The sequence below is a fragment of the Eubalaena glacialis genome, chromosome 7, assembly GCF_028564815.1.
Source record: "Eubalaena glacialis isolate mEubGla1 chromosome 7, mEubGla1.1.hap2.+ XY, whole genome shotgun sequence".
Classification (NCBI taxonomy): domain Eukaryota; kingdom Metazoa; phylum Chordata; class Mammalia; order Artiodactyla; family Balaenidae; genus Eubalaena; species Eubalaena glacialis.
The window spans coordinates 44,290,845-44,312,771 of NC_083722.1; the positions used below are offsets into that span (position 1 = coordinate 44,290,845).

The following is a 21,927-nucleotide window of genomic DNA, read 5'->3' on the forward strand; positions in this document are numbered from 1 at the left end:
ATTCAGTTATACATATACATATATCCATTCTTTTTCAGATTAGGTTCTTTTCCCATATAGGTTATAACAGAACACTGAGTAGAGTTCCCTGTGCTATATACTACAGTAGGTCCTTGTTGGTTACCTATATTATATATAGTACTGTGTATATGTTACTCCCAAACTCCTAACTTATCCCTCTCCCCACCTTTCCCCTTTGGTAACCATAAGCAAATGAACTTATTTACAAAACAGAAACAGACTCACAGACTTTGATGACCTACTTTTTAAATACCATGACCTACTTTAAAAATATTTTAATTTTCCCCAAAACAGGCCCCTTTTAAGTGAGAGAAAACAAACTTTACTAGGAAGAGAAAACCAGAAGGTTAAGAACAGCTGTGCTTTTCCAGAGGAGAGCTGATCCAATCATGTACTTTTAATCACTCCCACACTGGGGGCCCAGCTCCCACCGGAAACACTGTGGACTGGATACCAACTCCTGACAGCACCCCAGGCTCTTCCAGGCCCGTCTGAGTGCTGCCTCAGTGGTTTGTGCTCACATGGGAAAATTTGCCAATTTTAGAAGTTGGATTATACTGAGAGGGCTCTAGTCTAAGAAATTAAATATTCTGTTTTTCTTCTATTGGTGAGAATGTGTGAAGGGAAGCAAAAGAAATGAAACAGAACGAACAATATTACTGCAAAATATTATTACAGAGAAGCACTTTATAAAATTGCATGCAATTGTATGCTAATTTAAAATGTTTAAAGATAATCTGTTCTTGAAACCACTACCCCTTCCCGGGATGGTTCTTGAAACCACTACCCCTTCCCTCCTGATGTTTCTGGGGGTTTCCTGGCCCTGCTGTGAGGGTGGTGATAGCACAGGTAGCCTCGGTTCTGTAGGGCATATATGCACCCTGGGCTTCAGGGGACACTCTTGACACCCAAACCCTAGTATGTCAGTGGAACCCTAAGCAGCTGATGGTCAGCCTATGGTAACATAAACTAGATTTTCAAAATATTTAACTGAATCAAAAATGTACAGTAAATGTGATGTAATTTTCCTGCTCTTACAGGCCAGCTTCAACTTGAAAAAGTGTATGCAGCATTTCATTCCTCCAGATAATGTTATACAAGCTCGCATCCCTTTTATTAACAAGGCAATATTTCATTGCTACACCGTAAGCAGCCCATCATTGAGAGAGCATCGTAATTAACATAAGAAGTCACCACAGATGATGTCATCCATGCTACATTGGAATTAATTATGTATTTCCAACTTGACCTTGAAACACCAGGTTATTCAGTGGTACTAAAAAGATCCTTTACAGTTTATAGGAAATGCTGACATCAATACTAAATACACTGAAGTCAAGAGGCACATGAAAAGATGCTCAACATCACTAATTACGAGAGAAATACAAATCAAAACTACGAGATACCATCTCACACCGGTTAGAGTGGCCATCATTAAAAAGTCTACAAATGCTGGAGAGGGTGTAGAGAAAAGGGAACCCTCCTACACTGTTGGTGGGAATGTAAGTTGGTGCAGCCACTATGGAGAATAGTGTGGAGGTTCCTCAGAAAACTAAAAATAGAGCTACCCATATGATCCAGCAATCCCACTCCTGGGCATGTATCCAGACAAAACTATAATTCAAAAAGATACATACACCCCTGTGTTCATAGCAGGACTGTTCACAATAGCCAAGACATGGAAACAACCTAAATGTCCATCGACAGATGAATGGATAAAGAAGAGGTGGTACCTATATACAATGGAATACTACTCAGCCATAAAAAGTATGAAATAATGCCACGTGCAGCAACATGATACAACTAGAGATTATCACACTAAGTGAAGTAAGTCATAAAGAGAAAGACAAATACCACATGATATCACTTATATGTGATATAAGTGATCTACAAAACAGAAACAGACTCACGGACATAGAGAACAGACTTGTGGTTGCCAAGGGGGAGTGCATTGGGTGAGGGATGGAGTGGGAGTTTGGGGTTAGCAGATGTAAGCTTTTATATATAGAATGGATAAACAACAAGGTCCTACTGTATTGCACAGAGAACTATATTCAATATCCTATGATAAACCATAATGGAAAAGAATATTAAAAAAAACAATGCATATATATGTATAACTGAATCACTTTGCTGTGCAGCAGAAATTAACACAACATTGTAAATCAACTATACTTCAAAAAAAAAGAAAAAAAACCCTCAAGATACTTAATTTTCAGAACACTACAGCCCAGGCGGAAAAAATACTACACTGAGTATTAGCATTGCTAACTCCTGACTTTTAGAGTCAACGGTTAAAAAAATTATCTGTTAAGAACTCTCTGGACCACTCTCTTAAGGGTTTTGCTAGTCCTATGCATTGTCACAGGAACAATTTTGACCTGAAAATTCAACGGGCAGATTTTTACTTGGTTAATTATTTAATAGTATATCTACTTACATAATCCATTTTTTATTTATAATTTATAAATGGGTTACTTCTCAAAAGAATTTAAAGCAGCTCTTGATTAAAAACAGAATTGGCAGAGGTTTAAAAATAAAATTTGAAGACCAGTTATTAAACTACTTGCTTGTCTTGCTTACAAAGGTAAAAATTATTAATTGACAATTCTAATGGTTATAATTTTATAAATGTCATACTGCTCAGTAAGGAAGTTTCATCTTTGAAATGCACATCTAAGTGCCACAAAATTGACCAGTTTTGCTCAGGAGCCAAAGAGTTCCCTAGAAAAATGTGCTTCCTGGAGATAGGAAAACAGAGTGACTAGTTTTATTTTATTTTATTTTTTTAATTGAAGTATATTATAGTTTTGTCTGGATATATGCTCAGGAGTGGGACTGCTGGATCATATGGCAGCTCTATTTTTAGTTTTCTGAGGAACCTCCACACTGTTCTCTACAGTGGCTGCACCAACTTACATTCTCACCAACAGTTTAGGAGGGTTCCTTCAGAGTGACTAGTTTTAAAATAACCACCTTCTATAAAGGAGACATTAAAAAAAAAAAAAAAGGCCACACATACATGTGCGTAGTTGCATGGGGACACACCTATGTAAGGAAGGAGGATATAGATAAATTCTCAAACATACCAGATCTTTCACTACTTCTCAGGAAGGAAGATATGCATGCAGTTGGTATTTGCAATCATGAGTCCATTTTCTCTACTTTGTTTGGCTTTCTCACTTATTTTTACTGAGCATTTATGTAACTCACTTTATGCTGATCAATGAGAGTCCGAAGAGCATCTTCATCGTCTGGGAGAACGCCATGGAAACGAAGGGTCTGCTCCGCTTCCGCCAGCCACTCCAGGAGGGCGTGGACCACCGAGTGAAACTCCTCTGCCTAACGGTTCACATGCGCCCCAAAAAAGATTCCCAAACATGCCTGTTAGTAGAGTCCAGTCTTCCTCTCAATGGAAAAAAAAAAAAGTCTTAAATTTAAACTGATTCATTATATCCATTATTCCCATTAAAAAGATAAAGATACATGGTGCTGCATTTTACAAATGTAAGAAAACATCTAATCCGTCAAAAAGGCCTATATGAAGGATAATTCACCATTTTAACAATCTGATGTGAGATGAATGGCAGCCCATTATACATTCTAGCTGAAAAAAAGACTCAAACGGCACTTTTATGGGAAGATTAGAAAGCCTCCCTCTGTTGAGTCATTTAAGTTCTTTGGGGAGGAGCTGGGCGGGGAGGGGACCCAGGCAGTGATGCCCTAAGAACTTCCTCCCCATGACTATCCTGGCTGAGACATGGGGGCCCTGTGGTCCTTCAGGACAGCAGTTCCTGTTGGGGGTGCAGGACCTTTGTCAGCACACCCAGCAGCTGTAACCGCAGGGCTTTACCTGGCGCAGAGCTGCTTCTAGGCGAGTCTGCTTGGATATGGAGAGTGCACACACTGTCTCCCAGCGTGTGCTCAGCTCCTGCATCTGGACCCTGACCCAGGAGGAGTCATCCTGGCTGCCCTCTATGAGCTCCCGGGCCGAGCGCTTCAGGGCCTGCACACTGCTGGTCCTCTTCCCCAGCTCCTTCTGGAAGACCTAAGACCAAATTTAAAAAAATTAATTTTAAATTACAAAGCCCAAACAGCTAAGACATACTATATGAAATATGTATGTGCACATAACATCATGTATGGCTCTCCAAGACCTACAGTTTAATGACCCACGTTTTCCGCAGAATCTGCAGAAAATAAGACAAGACACACCGCTCCTGTGAGGGCACCGTCAAGTCTAGTCTTGTATCAATTTGCTCCTCAATCTTGTAATGTTTTCCTGAGTGAATGTTATTTTTTCAATGACATGTTGGATTTAAATAATGGTGGTCACCCTTCTTTATTTCAATCCCATGCAAAAATGCATCAACTTCTTTTCTGTGATACTTTGTGAGGGTGTCCCACTCCCTCTGGAATCATTACTGTGTGCGCCCAGTGTGTGCTGGCCACCACACTGCTCTCCATCAGCAAACACACCTAAAAGACTGACCGGTAACTAAGCAGCCCTTGGAGACAACAGCAGGGCTGGCACATCCTCTTTTTTCCCCTCTAACAATCCTTTGTTGTAGCTTTCACAGCATCCTGGGCACTAACCCATAACGTCAAATTTTAGAGGCTTGACTCCTTAATCTGTCACCTTGGAGGAAAAGCTTTTTATTTTTCTCTCCCGCCCAATTTTGATGAACTCTGATGTGTCAAGGGTTAAAGTGGCTTCTTTTGGTCCCGGACTAAATCCATTTCTGACCCAAGAGTCTGTCTGCAACCAGATCTTTCAAATAACCAACTTCATATATAAACTAAAATCAGCTTATTTTTCTAAGAAATCACCACAAATGAATATTACCAAGCACATTTTATCCTTTTGACTCTATCCATGAGTTTCTATTCTGATACTCGGATCATTCATAAAAGTGAGACTGTCGAAAATAATCCAGAAACAGTGTGATGGGTTCTTTGCTGATTTCACTCTGATACTGTTAAGTGAGGTGTGCCCGCAGAGCGATAAACACACACACACACACACACGAACAAACACACATGCACAAACACACAGATACAAGGTACAGCGTCTAACTCTCCCTTTTGTGACAGGACTAGTCCCACGGTTCTGAGTAGGCTTTCCAATGTACTTTGTATACTTAAACTTCTTATTGGGGCTTCCAATTGTATTACAAATGCTGAATGATTAATTCATTCTTGTTGACCTTTAGTATATAAAAAACCTGCCAAGTGCCTAGGGGAGTAAATATTTAGACAGTGAGCTTCTAAAAATGGCATTTATGTACAAAGTAACATTACATTATTCATCAGTCATTGAAGGAGTGCCAGGGGATGGAAAAGTTTGTATTAATCATGCACAAAACATTTGTTTCAATATAGGCAAAGCAACATAATTTAAAGTTTTCAAAATGTTTGTAGGCCAGATCAATGTTCTTCATCTATTCTCCTGTTTTCTGTTACTGTTCAAACATAACAAACTCTCTTCTATGGGTATAATGAGATAATGGAACGAGAAAAGGGGAAATAAATATGCAAAAGGACCAATTATTTTAAAAAGAACAGGTAAGATCAAAATAGCATAACCAGGGAGGTATAAAGAGAACATTTTAAAATGAAATAAGTTTTCTGAACTGAAAAATTATAGAGAGGAATATGACATGAATTCAAGTGTAGTGCTGTAAGAAAATTGTATATATAAAGCCAACCATCCAACATTAGTACCGGGCCTCATGCTGTTTTCAAGGTTCTTTAAGTTGTAACAGTATTTGATCATAATTTAGGACCTTACACTCAGCATCTGCGGGACGTCTCAAATACCACCTTTGATTTGTACAACAGTTTAACATACGTATCAGGAGACGGCAAGGAAACCAATTTTCTTGAAGTAATAACCGAATCCCTAATGGCATACGCTGTTGTCTCATAAACTGCTACAGGTCAAGGGGCAAGGTTAAAACCATTTTTGAAAAAAAGAGCAGCTGATCATGACCCCCACAGATCATGTCACACATCTAGCACTTCAGCAATGACCTAGTTCCAGGTCACTGAACGAACGATTTTAAATTATACCACATAATTACTTAAATGAATAACAAAAGATACTAAAACATTCTTGAAACACGTTTTAAAGTGCCAGACAATGAAGTCACTTTTCAAGTTCTAGCAAGGTTTCGGATAGGAAAATTTAAACCAAAGTATTTCACTGATACTGAAGTAATTTTCCTGCATCACTTTTAAAGTTGGCTTCCCTGTTCTCCTCAAATGTCACTTATTTCAGTATTAAAGACTATTATGTAGTATGATAGATACTCTGTAGATTTTCATAAAGCTAAATTAAGTGGCTACAGTTCCCTCTACATTCAGAATAATCAAGCAAGATAAAATAAAATGTCCCAGATAACAATACCTTGTGATTATCGATCAGATTCATCACTAGATCGATGTCTCCGTGGACGGGCTGGTCCTCAGCCAGCTGGGGCTCAACCCTGTACAGCCAGTCAATGAGGGCTTGCAGGGCATCTGTGAATTGCCCAGAAAATAAGAGGGCTTCCTCCAATTTGTTTTGTCTAGGGGAAAAAAAATGGAAAAAATCAATCTGAGCAACAAAAAAGCTGCCCTCTATATCCAAACATCTAAAAAACATCCACGAAGGCTAAGCAGACCTCAAGAGGAAAAGCAGTATATTGGGACTCACTGCTGTTTCTCTGCTTTCCTTAGAAAATAACAAACTTCTCTCCAATTTTCTTTTCATTGCTTAAATCCATGGCACCTGTTCCAGGAAAATTCCCTCATCATCACCTCACGGGCCCTTTAGTTTCTTCATAAAAATATGCCTTTTCAATTAAATTGTGTTTTAAAGTATCATGCAGTAAGTTTGACCTTTGGGGTGTACAGTTCTATGGATTTTAAAACATGTATATGTTCGTGTAACATCACCACAGTCAAGACCCAGAACAGTCTAGCAACCCCAGATCTCCCTCAGGCTGGCTCTTCCTGGCACAGTCTGCCTCCAGCCTGACACCTGCCACTCATGGATCTGTTCATCACTGTGACTTTCTGTCTTTTCAAGAATGCCATATAAATTGTCATGAAATCATTTATAGGACATTGTAAAAAGTATGTAACCTTTTGAGAGAAGATTTTAATGATTTTGAAAAACTAACACTGAAAAACTTACTATGAAGTTCCCTAGAATGGAATATGATATTCTATTCAATCTGGATACTGACAAAAGTAATGAGACCAAGGATCGATGAAAAATTTGGAAACGTGTATAAGATATGTGAACTCTTCAACTACTATTTTAACTTCCTTAGCTACTTTAAAATTTTTTTAAATTTTTCGGTCTTCATGGTTGAAGTGTAATGAGGAGGAGGGAGACTGGGAAGGGGTGGGTGGGGTCAGGCTGGTAGGACCCTGCTCGCCACAGTGATGGGGCCTGTATCCTAATCCACAACCAAGAGTTAGTCCCTAAAGGGTATGAAGCGGGGTTGGGGGGGGAGGGGGGATGACAAGATCCCACTTATACTTTAACAAGACAGGCCTGCTGGTGATGTGGAAATGGGACTGAGGAGGACCATGGCAGACCTGGGGACCAGTCCGAAGGCAGGCGCTGTAGTTGCATGTGAGATGCGGGAGGCTTGGAGAAGGATGTCATTTTTGAATGAACCGAGCACTTAAACGTAAATAATACTGAACACCAAAGCCTCTCGGGGGAGGCACTGCGTGCGTGGGGCATCGAGGATGAGCAGACATTCTCCAGGCAAAGGAGGTGTGTATTCAAGGTTCCAAACCCTGCCTGCAGAGCGCCAGGACCGGGACAGCTGCCAGGGGTCCAGCAAGGTGAGTGAGCGGCTGTCAGGAGCATCTCACCTCTCCACTGACTTCCCACAGATCGTGTCCCACTTGTCTCTGAGCTCACTCAGCATGTCGTCCAGCTTCAGGTTGTCGTCAGCCAGGGAGGTCTTCTCCTTCAGAGAACGCCCAGTCCTGTTGGTGGTATCGTAGACAGAATGCTTGGCTCCGAGGGATTTCTGAAACTCCTGTACATCCAACAAGAGAACAGCATGCATTTCTACTTGGGACTGATACACAAATAGGTAAGAGACAGTGAAAGAGGCATCCCTCTTAAATAAATGGAGACATCAGCCATCATCAAGTCACATGGTGTAGTGCGTACTCAACAGGGAACACACCAGGGTAGAGAAGAACCTTTAACTTTCAAATGGAAGGGTTAACTTTTTGCAGAAGCCAAGCACCTACTATTATCAAGCACTTATTATTATTAAGAGCACCTACTATTATCAAACAAAACAATTTCAAAGCAAAACAAATCATGAATCTCTTGTAGACATAAACTACAAACAGTATAAATAGTTATGGTAAAGTGGAATTGCTAATAAACTATTGAGAGACCCACGAGCCCAGAGAGGAAAATGTAGCTAATACTCTATGAGTAAGTATGGGTCCAGTCTGGACACAGAATGACCCAGTAATGTATAAACTTACTACAGTTGTTTTTTATTGTCAAAAAGATTTTCTGTCACACATTTTGGATTCTCACTGTAATGTTACATGTATTTTATCTGTGAGCCAGGATAAGGGGAAAAGAACCATAGCTCTGGTTCTGTGTTTGGACCCACTCATTCTAGGCATACCTGGGGAGGCCACGTCCCTCCTCCTCACATCCACAACGCCCTACCCAAGTCTCCAAAGGTCTATAGATGACTTTCCACTACCAAACAGCTACATGGCTAATATGACACCTGTATTTTTCAGCTTTTACAGTGTTAGTGAACCCTTCATGTTTGTGTGTGTATATATGCATGTGGGGGAGGGATGAATTCTAATCTTTCTATATAACTCAGTTATAAGCTTTCATAGAGCAGGGGTATTATCTCTGTAGGACCCTTATTATCATCTTGCATTTTGTGGGTGTTTGTAAATATTTAATAGAAAGAGTAAGACAACTGCTATTGAATACATAATCTCAGTGATGAGAAGAAAAAAGGTCAACTTCATGGGCAGCTTAAAAGCTCATAAAATATCAAGGAAACACAAACATGGAGATTCTCAATCCTGGTAGCACATTAGAATCACCCCAGGCAGTAAAATGCTATGCAAATGTAATTTCCCAAAATAACCTCGAGGTTACAATTACCTAATAAATTGTATTGCCTTAAGAATGTTACACACTTGAAGTGTTTCACTAATACCACACTATTTATATCTTTTATAATAGGAGGCAACTACATCTGGGAATTTTTTGGCAATAAATCCCATCACAATACGTCACTATTTCTGTAGTCTGTTTTCTGTAATTATTATTTTTTTCATGTTTTTCGAAACAGAACGCTAGCTTTAGAATCATGGTATTGACACAGATTTTCTTATACAAAACAAATGTTACAGCTGAATACAGGATAGAGTCAAACTTTTTAAAGACAAAAAGTATGCAAATGATGAACAGAAAAGACTTCTTTTAAGATTGGCTTAACGTACCCTGTTATCTCAGAGAAATGGTGACTGGCGACAGGTCTCACTAGGAAAAAGAAATCTAATAGGGTTCTTCACACATTCTTATTTCCAGGATTCTCTACCTTAAATATGCAGTATGCTTTCATCAGACTGCGTAACACAACGTCTATGCTCAAGTTCAAACAAGGCATTCTATTTTGAGAGGGAGGGGAGGGGAAAGGGTGCTGATCACCGTCTCTGGGCTGCCAGTGCTAGACGCGGCAGCTCCCAGGCAGAGGGGCCATCAGGACAAGCCACTCGTAAGCCCTCATCCAGCCAAAGAAAGGACCTCAGCATGTTCCCCCGTCATCCTAGGATCCTGACCCCTGCAGCTGGTCAGGCCCACGGACGGAAGCAACCAGCCTGGATGAACACGAGGGCTAGAATTTTCTGATGATGATAAAACTTATATCACTCAATCTTTTCCAGCATTTTAAAAGCTATCATGTTTCAAGCCAATGATTTATATGTAGATGCCTAAGATTGTAAAACGGTTTGCAGGGATGGTCTCCTTTTACCCACATCCTCACCCTGAGGGCCGATGATCACTTTACAAACAGAATAATAGAAAGACCCAAATTCAAGAGAGTTGGGGAGGATGGGGGGAGGGATTTTCTTTGAATGGCATGAGGTAGGAATATAAAAGGCAGAAAACATAAAACACAGTGTTTCCATATCTTCTTGTCTACACAAGGAAGCCAGTGACTATGTGTCTTTGAGGGGAGGGGTGGAATTTCACGCACATACACAGTAATACCAATTTAGGAAGTGGCAACCAATTTTCCCCACTGCACTGTATGTAGGAATATATATGGCAAAATCTACGTTCTTTTTAGTACATAATTATGTTCTGCATGGCATTTGGTCTATGAAAGAAATTACAAGACAAGGCAGTTGTGATAAACCGAAGTGCCAATGTTTGGCCTCTAGAAATCCTTTATGTGTTTTAGATTGTGGAAGACTTCCAGTTTTAATTCTGTGTGTTTTCTTTTAACAATTAACCCTGGAATCATAATGGAATGATCACTTGACCAATGTAAAGGGCAATTGGTTTTAAATTTAATACAGGTCCACGTTGGACAGCCTTTTTCTCCAGTGATGAATAAATACACAATCAGGTAGGAATTTAAAAGTGACCCTGAGATATACAACGACACAATGTGCTTTTCTTAACTGCAGACCCACCTTATGCTGTGCCAGTTGTGCTTTGATTTTGTCTGGGTCGTTGGCAATTTCCAGTTCAGAATCCAAAGACTTCTCTGACTCTTCCAGCCATTCCATAAGCTTACTCCAAGCTTCATGGAACTGTAAAAGAAATTCACATCTTTGTCCAGAAAATTTTCAGGCATATTCACTAGACTTGAAATCTAGTACATTTCTAAACAGAAATTGATATTAATGGAAATGTTAACAATTATACATTCAAAATTCTCCCTGAAGAAGAACAAGAAAGAATATTTTCATCAGCAGATTACAGAATGCCTTGTTGACGCTCAGCTTTTGTGGTCATGCCCCGTGGTCACTTTGTTATAACTCATTCAAACATGTCAGCTTTAACAAAAATAGAAGTGAGCCTAGAAGCAGTTAGGGAGCATCAGGCAGAATGTCCCACCCTTTCTTTTGTTTAATAATGTAAGCGTAGACTGGCATGCTTTATATTATCCCATAGGTCTCTTACATTGCTTTTCATTTTTTTTCATTTGGCTTTCTGTCTCCTGTTCTGATTGGAATCTAAAATACAACACAAATGAACTTATCTACAAAACAGAAACAGACTCACAGACATAGAGAACAGGCTTGTGGTTGCCAAGGGGGAGGGAGCGTGGGGGAGGGATGGAGTGGGAGTTTGGGATTAACAGATGCGAACTAGTATATATAGGATGGATAAACAACAAGGTCCTACTGTATAGCACAGGGACCTATATTCAATATCCTGTGATAAACCATAATGGAAAAAAACATGAAAAAGAATAGACAGATGTATAACTGAATCACTTTGCTGTATAGCAGAAATTAAACACAACATTGTAAATCAACTATACGTCAATAAAATTAAAAAAATAATAATGTAAGCTTCCACTGTTGTCTGTTGACAGATCTGGATTTACTTCTAAGGTGGTGTTTAATTCTTATGCTAAGAAAGAGGTACAAAAAAGGGAAAAGGGAAAGGATAAAGTTTGTAAATTCATTTTAACAAAAAGAGGGCATTAAGGGCATTACGTTCCTATTTAATGCAAAGACAGTTCAACATCTTTCTTGCTGCTATACAAATCCTCACATCAATGCCTGAGCCTCACATACTGGTTTTATACTTAAGAGCACCCACAATACTCGAGTTCTAACAAAACAGAATTCTCTTTCGCGTCGACAACCTTGAACTATTCTGGTGCTATATACACTTGATTTCAGCTGTGGTCTCTTTTCTGCTTATCATAAAGAAACAGTAGGTACTATTTTTGGATACCAAACTGGGAAATTATTTATAAATTATTTCTTCCAAGGAACTAAAGGGAACAGATACATGACAAAAACCTAAGTAATCAAAATAAAATCTGTTTTATATCAAAGAACATTAATAGTGAAATAACAAAAAGACATTTGATACTAAGCACAGTGAGAGCACAGAATCACAAAGCTGCAAAGGTCCACTGGAGACCGTCTTGTTAGAGACCTGCTCTCCCCACACGTCCCTCCCACAAATCTAATCAACTTAGACATGACAACAGGGAGGCCAGAATAGGCACATAAATTGCCCAAGTCAGAGAACTACAGCCAAGATCTGAGCCAAAACCTGAGGTATTAGAACAAATAAATAAATAAACAGCTAGTGATGCCAGCTTGTCTTTTTTTTGGCACGCAGGATCTTAGTTCCCCGACCAGGGATCGAACCCGTGCCCCCTGCAGTGGAAGCACAGAGTCCTGACCCCTGGACCGCCAGGGAAGTCCCTGTCAGCTTGTTTTTCTACAGACAGTACAGCCTATAACAACTGGATGGTAAGTACAATGGTACAAACGCACAGGTTCTGAGGCTGGTCCTGCTCTCAAAACTATTTAGAAGCCGTACCAATAGAAGAAATGCCATTCTTTTGCACCGAGAACAGTGCAGAATCCTTATCAATTCAATTCAACAGACTGAGAAAATAAAATTGACTCGATAGAGAAAGGAGGAAGAGGGAGGCCCACTGGCTACTGGCATCCATGAGACTTGAGTAAATCAGATGTTCATAACTCAAAATGCCTCCACTACAGACGACAGGGCTGCACACACGGCGAGAAAAACGTCAGGCTTGGCATGAGGACTGTCTTAAAAAAACATCCGAGATCGATTCTATTCTAGAGGCTCATTTATTACATGGGACATACCATACCTCCCCCTCAAAAAGGGACACGTGGCCTGTAATCCAATCACAGCGCAATGTGTCATTTCTCTAGCCTTTAAACATTTTATGCTGGACAGTTTTAAATGCTGAAACACTGGACTCCCAGGTCATCCTCTGCATCGCCCAGCCAAGCCTAGCTCCCCAAATGACCGTGCCCAACAGCAATGCCGGACAAATGCAACGGAATGGGGCAGAAAGAGTCATTATAAAATTCACCCTCAATATTATTACACGAAGTTCCTAGTAAAAATCAAAGATATATGCCAAGCAAGGTTGGTGCATCTTCCTCTTCCCTGGAGTACAGAGATGCATAACTGCACTTCTCTGTGTTTAGTCTAGAACAGAATATGAATAACAGATGAAGGAAGGAAAGTTCCATGTGAGATTCCCTAGATTAAAAAAAGCGGCCCCCCAAGATTCAAACAGTTAACTTAAAGGTGGGATGAAGCTGTATCCAAATATTAGAAAAGAAAGGAAGCCCTGCCAACAAGTGTACGGATTTGGAGAGGTGAAGAGAAACAACCAGCTCAGACCCAGAGTATGCCTTCAGAAAGCTGTCTGGGGGCTACACGTGAGAAAGTCTGGTTTTGGAACTAAACACAAGTAGCAATATGATAAAGCAGAATGCCTCGCTCTAAGTATGAGAGTGGAGGTTGAAAGGACAAGGAAAACCAACCAACCCAACAACAAAACTGTGGAGCCCTTTTTTGGGCCCCAATGATAACGGTCCATCTGTGATATCAAGATATGATCAGTCTTTCCAAGGCTGGTCCCCAGGGCCTGAAGTTGCTGCCAGGTCAGAAAGTGATGTCATCGTCCAAACTGAGGCCATGGCCTTTTTAGGAAATAAACACCTTGGCTTCATGCCATGATTGTTACACAAAGCACAGCCTGCCATAAAAGCACTTTAATAACATAACGTGTATTTAATAACATAACATAGACCTGATTCATTGCCAAGTTCAGAGGATCTTTATAAAGGTTTACCTGCTTGGCCCTCTTCCTTGCATCGTCCAAAGATCTTCCTCTTTCTACTAAGCGCTGGACCACTTTCTCCCAGCGGCTCTGTACACTGATAAGCAGATTCTTAATGAGAACGACATCTTGTTTCTGACTGAAATACTTCAGGTGGGTTCCAGTTTTGTCCAGCTCTATGATCTGCTCCCGGTGAGAATTTACTTCATTGGCAAAGACCTTTCCCAAAAAAAAGGGAGGTGGGTACAATCAGAAACAAAGGAAAAACGGATCTATCTTGAAAATACTTCTGGGATCATAAGCTGGTTTCAAAGGACAAAAGAAAGTGTTCAAACTACCAAATTTATGCTTTTGCCATTAAAACAGCCTGATGTCTAAAAAGGTCTGAGAAGGGAGTGCTGTCCATCCGGGATGCAGCTTACCTTGTGTTCATCAATTTGAAACAAGACGGTGTCCAAGATAAGGCTTGGCCGGGAAGCCACGTTTAGGGTCTGCTCCGCCTGGGTGAGCCAGTTGATGAAGTCCTGGAGGGAACTGTGGAATTCCATTGCCAAGGTGAGGGCCTCTTCCAGTTTAACCTGCAAAGACAGATTATTTAGTATTTCATGGTATTCAAAGTTTCCCACCTCCCCCCTCCCCACCCCAACAAGTTTAACCACTCTCTGGCAGATTTCCTTCCTATCCATACTTTATTTATGCATAGTCTATATCCCCCAAACAGTTTTTGAATACTGGCTTCAAGTTCAGTGAGAAGCATCTCACTGCAGCTAAAGCAATTTTAATATACACTAAAATTGTGGTTTGGGGACAATTAACCACAGAATTACTAAACAGAGTCTAGAAAAAGAAAATTTGACATGCATACAATTCATTTTGGGGGTCAAAATACTATGAAATATATATACATTATGCTCTGTCAGCAAGGGCATATAATCTAGTATTCCTAGCCTATCATTTTTATAGCATTAAATAGTAAGATTTTTAATGCCCCCTCATGGATTTTTGTTATGTAAGTGCTTATTATATATACAATCATCTCACTTTCTTGGTCTCCCTCCCTCCCCACCCCCGCCTTACATACAGCCTGCCTTTTGCTTAATAAGTGTGATTAGAATTACTTAACCACCCAGAATTCGAGTGGTTCACAGATTTAAACTATACCTAGTTAACACTTGATCTATGATATACCTTTATCTATGCCTGAATAGATTCCTTCAACTGTGTTCTCCTGCGTTAAGACAGGATACTATTTTCAGCTGAGCCCATGAAATGTCCAAACGTATACAAAGAAAATTTAAACATGAATCATTAGATGTTCCACTGACAATTCTACTCGGAGTTAAGGTAAGACCCATGAAATGAAACAATGAAAACATTCATGCTATGATATCCATCAAGGCACATACTTTCCTTTCATTGAGCTTGGTTTCCACCGATTCCCATTTTTCTTTCAAGTTATTTATGTCTTGGTCAATATTTGTCTCTGCAGATTTGGGGCATCTTGCAAGCATCTGCTGGCCTTTCTGCATCAGACTCTTATATGTTTCTTCTTTAACATCAAAGGCAGCACAGATTTCCTAAATGGAGATATTCCCCCCCCCAAGTTATATCATTTTTAAGAGAACAAAATCTCAGAGCTCTTTTTCCGTGTCATCAATCCCAAGCCCCTTATTATATACTCAACTCCGTCCAGCACACAGAATAACCCTGACACATTCAAACTTTCCACTATCCTGAAAGAACACCTAAACCTATAGCCACACTCTGCCTATCAAGAAATCTTAGAAATGGTGCTATTGTTATCAATCCACCCCACACGTGAAGCAGTAATGTTAAATGTTATCAAGAAAGGTTTCAATGTACAGTAACCAATCAGCTCTGTGAACTTGGGCGAGTAACGTAACTTCCCTGAGCCTCGATTTCCTTCTCTATAAAATGGGTTCTCTAAGTCTCTCCTCGGAACACAATACAACGACTGTAATATTGTTCTTTTGGTATAATTTAATTCTATGCTCAGAAGACATACAGTGGATAGAAGGTCAAGACCCAGTACAGTAAGACATTTAAGTTGATGACGCAGACTTTGGAATCACAGTGGCCAAACTTGTGGTCCTATGAATATTCTTCTCACTTATAACATTTTTAAAGCTTTCAACTAGAATGCAGTGTGTATCTTCTATAGAGAATATAAAAATACTGCTTAAACAAATTTAGAATTTAAGATAAATGAAACACCAGTTACACTCACGTCAAAAGTAAGACCAGTTCTATTCCATTGATTCAATTATAATGTGAGTCAAATCATAGCTCCCACTGAAAAATTACATACTATCTAACATTTCCAACTTTTTAATTTTTAAAATTGAGATACAATCCATAAAAATCAGCATTTTAAAGTCTAGAATTCAGTGTTTTTAGTATATTCATAAGGCTGTGCAACCATCACTACTAATTCTAGAACATTTTTATTGCCTCAAAACTTTGTAATTTCTTAAACCTTAAAAAAATCCCTCTCTAAACATATTTACAATATCATCCACTGAAAGCTTTTAATCAAAGCAAAGCTTCTAAATACCGCTAAATCTCAGGAAACAGCAATACTCCAAGTTTTCCAGTTTCCTTCATGTCTAACAGAACCAAATCAAAAGAACATGACTAAAACAGTATTACAAGTATCAGTAACTCTTTAGAATTTCTTAAATCATGGAATTCTATAATCTGGCAAATGATATCAGCAAACATCCTACCCAAACCAAATACGCTGATAAGTAATATTTTTCTAAAATAAAATATTCTAAAGATAAGCTCTTTGCTTTCCAACTTTTTACTTATATTCTTCTAAATTACCATTTAAAAATATTTGTTTATTAAAGAACCACCTCACTCATGTTTGTTCAAGAATTCATTAAACTTATACTTAATGGACTGTAATAGCTACGCAAGTACTTCTAGGAAAGTAAGGAGGTATCTGGAAGACAGCCAGATTTTATGGAAAAGACAAGTGCTCCCAAGTTATTTAGTCAATTACTTTTTCAGTGAACAAATGGGTCCCTTGTGGCACCAAGAAAACAACATATTAACAACAAGAAAACCACATACACAATGATTTTCTAAAAGAAGGAATAGAGATTCTAGAAAATTCTCTACTGGATTAATAGGATTTATTTTAACTGCTCATAGCAATTGTGAAATGAATAAGATGTTACTTCTGTTGTATTTCTTCACTCCACCTACAAGATGGTCACTTCCTCTCCAAGTCATCAAATTCAAAATTATTCCCAACAAGTGCAGTTTTATTAGTAAGATCTTACAACAACACTAGGCATGACTAAAGAGTACAGACTTTCACGTACAATGGCCCATTTCTTTTGCCAAATCCCTAAGTACTTCTACTTTTATTTCCTAAGAAGCATTCAACATTGGAAAAAGACTTTTCTCCTAGAACTTTTAGAGTTAAATTATGATGGGACATGAATAGGAAATGTCAATAGGTCAAATGTAGTCTAAATTTAATTTCTCAGCCCATACTGCTAGGAAAGAAAGCCAGAGTCTCAAGTTTCATTATTTTTCCTCCTCATCTTTAAGAGTTGACAGCGCTACAGACTCTGGGCGGGAACAGCCCGCAGGCATGATGTGATGCTCCAGCTTAGACAATTAAACAGAAGCCCCCTCTTGTCCAAACCTGGTGGGTGTGAGGTTGAAGATACAGCCCCATCACCATTAAAAGGAGCAAATACGTAACTTTGTTTTCACAGAACAAGAACATATTTTCCAGCCTTCCATGAAATTGGGTGGGAATCTCATGCTCACAGCAGTAATTTTTAAGTCCATTCTGATTCCTTTAGGGATTTTTCTTTCCACTCAAGGAGCCACAGTTTATAATTTACCCAATGTTATATTACTATCCATACAAGTTTATCATTTTATGGGGGAAGGTTTGCTTCTAAAAAATGCCTAGACTGCTAAAACCTCTTTTCATACGCTGACATACTAAACTTTAAAATAAAGAATAGGTTCTGACTTTAAAAATTTAATCAACAGTGTTTCTAGCACTTACATATAGAGATTTCTGCTGCAAAACTGGATATCCTTTAAACCTTCTCCCACAGTTTGTTGATCACTAGGGCCTACACAAAATGGTCAGTTTCTTAATCTGAGGCTAGAGCTGTAGGAAATAATATAGTTACCATGTGGGCATTAAGCTGTTCCCTGGCTGTTTCCGGTAAACCTCCCAGAGGCTTGGATGCTAACAGATGGCGCTCCGTGTCTGTCAGCCACTGCTGCAAATCCTCGATTTCGCCGTGGAACCCTTTAGCCTGGAGTGAGAGAGAGGTTCAAGTTTGGGCCCCAGATATGGTCACTTTGAAGCCAAAAATGAAGCTTAAACAATCCCAGCCTGCTAAGCCTCTCCATGCATTTTGAACAAGGGCAGGGGCCTCTGGACCACTTGCTTTTCTTCAGCAGGAGAACCAGCAATAAAACTATCATGCTAAGAACTGGAGAGCTGTGTTCTTCTCAGCTCTGTCCTTTATCCTACTTATTTTTACTCTTCTCCTTGAAGTATAAAAATTAAACAGGGGTGTGAAAACCAATAAAAGAATGCCATGCCATCGTGGTCTTGAAGGCACCAGAAAGTTTCAGGATTTATTCTCTCATTCACCTGGCGCAAGGCACCATCCAGCTGCTGCTTCCTTTGTTCTGTTTTTTCCAAAACATTTTGCCAGCGTTGATTCAAAACCTCTAGCTTGTTCTGAAGGTTGCTCGCTTCTTCTCCGGCACTTGATTCAATTAGATCATTTCCTGCTTTATTCACGGCTTCCACGGTGGACTGATGGGCTAATACATCATTTTGGAGCACCTGAAAATATTCAGATAACACTTAATACGTTCGCTAGTTTGTAACATGCTAGCATCGCTTCTAATGCAATTCTTTTATTTCCTGGTTATGAAACGTTCTGAAGCTAAAACATATACATAGAATTTTAATACTAATGAACTTTTTAAAATGGTGAACTTCCTTTCCCTTAACTTTGCAGCTTTATTGGGTATCTCTTCAATCTACCAACATCCCCTGAAATGATTATGTTGAGAACATTGCTAGTTCTTCCCATTAGAAGAGTTTTGCAATTGATGACATTAAGTATATAGAGATTATAGTTAAAAGGCTCTAAAAATATTCATTTGATTCAAGCTCACTTTAATTGAACTTAATTTTCATGTCTTGAGTAAACAATTTCAAAGATATATATTGCTATATGTTCAAATATAAAATTAATACATTGCCATGTTTTACAATTAGCACTCTTAAAAAGGAAACATGAGAGATTACTACAAGCAACTATATGCCAATAAAATGGACAACCTGGAAGAAATGGACAAATTCTTAGAAATGCACAACTTTCTGATACTGAACCAGGAAGAAACAGAAAATATGAACAGACCAATCACAAGCACTGAAATTGAACCTGTGATTAGAAATCTTCCAACAAACAAAAGCCCAGGACCAGATGGCTTCACAGGCGAATTCTATCAAACATTTATAGAAGAGCTAACACCTATCCTTCTCGAACTCTTCCAAAATACAGCAGAAGGAGGAACACTCCCAAACTCATTCTACGAGGCCACCATCACCCTGATACCAAAACCAGACAAAGATGTCACAAAGAAAGAAAACTACAGGCCAATATCACTGATGAACATAGATGCAAAAATCCTCAACAAAATACTAGCAAACAGAATCCAACAGCACATTAAAAGGATCATACACCATGATCAAGTGGGGTTTATCTCAGGAATGCAAGGATTCTTCACTATATGCAAATCAATCAACGTGATACACCATATTAACAAATTGAAGGAGAAAAACCATATGATCATCTCAATAGATGCAGAGAAAGCTTTCGACAAAATTCAACACCCATTTATAATAAAAACCCTCAGGAAAGTAGGCATAGAGGGAACTCACCTCAACATAATAAAGGCCATATATGACAAACCCACAGCCAACATCGTCTTCAATGGTGAAAAGCTGAAACCATTTCCACTAAGATCAGGAACAAGACAAGGTTGCCCACTCTCACCACTATTACTCAACATAGTTTTGGAAGTTTTAGCCACAGCAATCAGAGGAAAAAAAAGAAATAAAAGGAATCCAAATCGGAAAAGAAGAAGTAAAGCTGTCACTGTTTGCAGATGACATGATACTATACATAGAGATTCCTAAAGATGCTACCAGAAAATTATTAGAGCTAATCAATGAATTTGGTAAAGTAGCAGGATACAAAATTAATGCACAGACATCTCTTGCATTCCTATACACTAATGATGAAAAATCTGAAAGTGAAATTAAGAAAACACTCCCATTCACCATTGCAACGAAAAGAATAAAATATCTAGGAATAAACCTACCTAAGGAGACAAAAGACCTGTATGCAGAAAATTATAAGACACTGATGAAAGAAATTAAAGATGATACAAATAGATGGAGAGATATACCATGTTCTTGGATTGGAAGAATCAACATTGTGAAAATGACTATACTACCCAAAGCAAGCTACAGATTCAATGCAATCCCTATCAAACTACCACTGGCATTTTTCACAGAACAAGAATAAAAAATTTCACAATTTGTATGGAAACACAAAAGACCCCGAACAGCCAAAGCAATCTTGAGAAAGAAAAACGGAGCTGGAGGAATCAGGCTCCCTGACTTCAGACTATACTACAAAGCTACAGTAATCAAGACAGTATGGTACTGGCACAAAAAGAGAAATATAGATCAATGGATCAGGATAGAAAGCCCAGAGATAAACCCATGCACATATGGTCACCTTATCTTTGATAAAGGAGGCAAGAATATACAGTGGAGAAAAGACAGCCTCTTCAATAAATGGTGCTGGGAAACCTGGACAGCTACATGTAAAAGAATGAAATTAGAACACTCCCTAACACCATACACAAAAATAAACTCAAAATGGACTAAAGACCTAAATGTAAGGCCAGACACTATCAAACTCTTAGAGGAAAACACAGGCAGAACACTCCATGACATAAATCACAGCAAGATCCTTTTTGACCCACGTCCTACAGAAATGGAAATTGAAAACAAAAATAAACAAATGGGACCTAATGAAACTTAAAAGCTTTTGCACAGCAAAGGAAACCATAAACAAGACGAAAAGACAACCCTCAGAATGGGAGAAAATATTTGCAAATGAAGTAACTGACAAAGGATTAACCTCCAAAATATATAAGCAGCTCATGCAGCTCAATATCAAAAAAACAAATAACCCAATCCAAAAATGGGCAGAAGACCTAAATAGACATTTCTCCAAAGAAGATATACATACTGCCAACAAACACATGAAAGAATGCTCAACATCATTAATCACTAGAGAAATGCAAATCAAAACTACAATGAGATATCATCTCACACCGGTCAGAATGGCCATCATCAAAAAATCTACAAACAATAAATGCTGGAGAGGGTGTGGAGAAAAGGGAACCCTCTTGCACTGTTGGTGGGAATGTAAATTGATACAGCCACTATGGAGAACAGTATGGAGGTTCCTTAAAAAACTAAAAATAGAACTACCATATGACCCAGCAATCCCACTACTGGGCATATACCCTGAGAAAACCATAATTCAAAAAGAGTCATGTACCACAATGTTCACTGCAGCTCTATTTACAATGGCCAGGACATGGAAGCAACCTAAGTGTCCATCGACAGATGAATGGATAAAGAAGATCTGGCACATATATACAATGGAATATTACTCAGTCATGAAAAGAAACAAAATTGAGTTATTTGTAGTGAGGTGGATGGACCTAGAGTCTGTCATACAGAGTGAAGTAAGTCAGAAAGAGAAAAACAAATACCGTACACTAACACATATATATGGAATCTAAAAAAAAAAAAAAAAAAGTGGTCATGAAGAACCTAGGGGCAAGACGGGAATAAAGGTGCAGACCTACTAGAGAATGGACTTGAGGATATGGGGAGGGGGAAGGGTAAGCTGGGACAAAGTAA

The 21,927-nt window shown here is 39.0% G+C and overlaps 1 protein-coding gene across 1 annotated transcript in view; it reads right to left on the minus strand.

Moving 5' to 3' along the window:
• The window catches only part of LOC133095287 (dystonin-like), a 497,948-nt gene that overhangs the window by 20,408 nt on the left and 455,613 nt on the right, over positions 1 to 21,927 (minus strand). Inside the window, 10 exon segments of the mRNA XM_061196431.1 lie at positions 3,235 to 3,363; positions 3,875 to 4,069; positions 6,431 to 6,590; positions 7,897 to 8,066; positions 10,726 to 10,845; positions 13,908 to 14,114; positions 14,318 to 14,473; positions 15,302 to 15,472; positions 18,083 to 18,211; positions 18,556 to 18,753. Of these exon segments, the coding sequence (XP_061052414.1) occupies positions 3,235 to 3,363; positions 3,875 to 4,069; positions 6,431 to 6,590; positions 7,897 to 8,066; positions 10,726 to 10,845; positions 13,908 to 14,114; positions 14,318 to 14,473; positions 15,302 to 15,472; positions 18,083 to 18,211; positions 18,556 to 18,753 (1,635 nt within the window).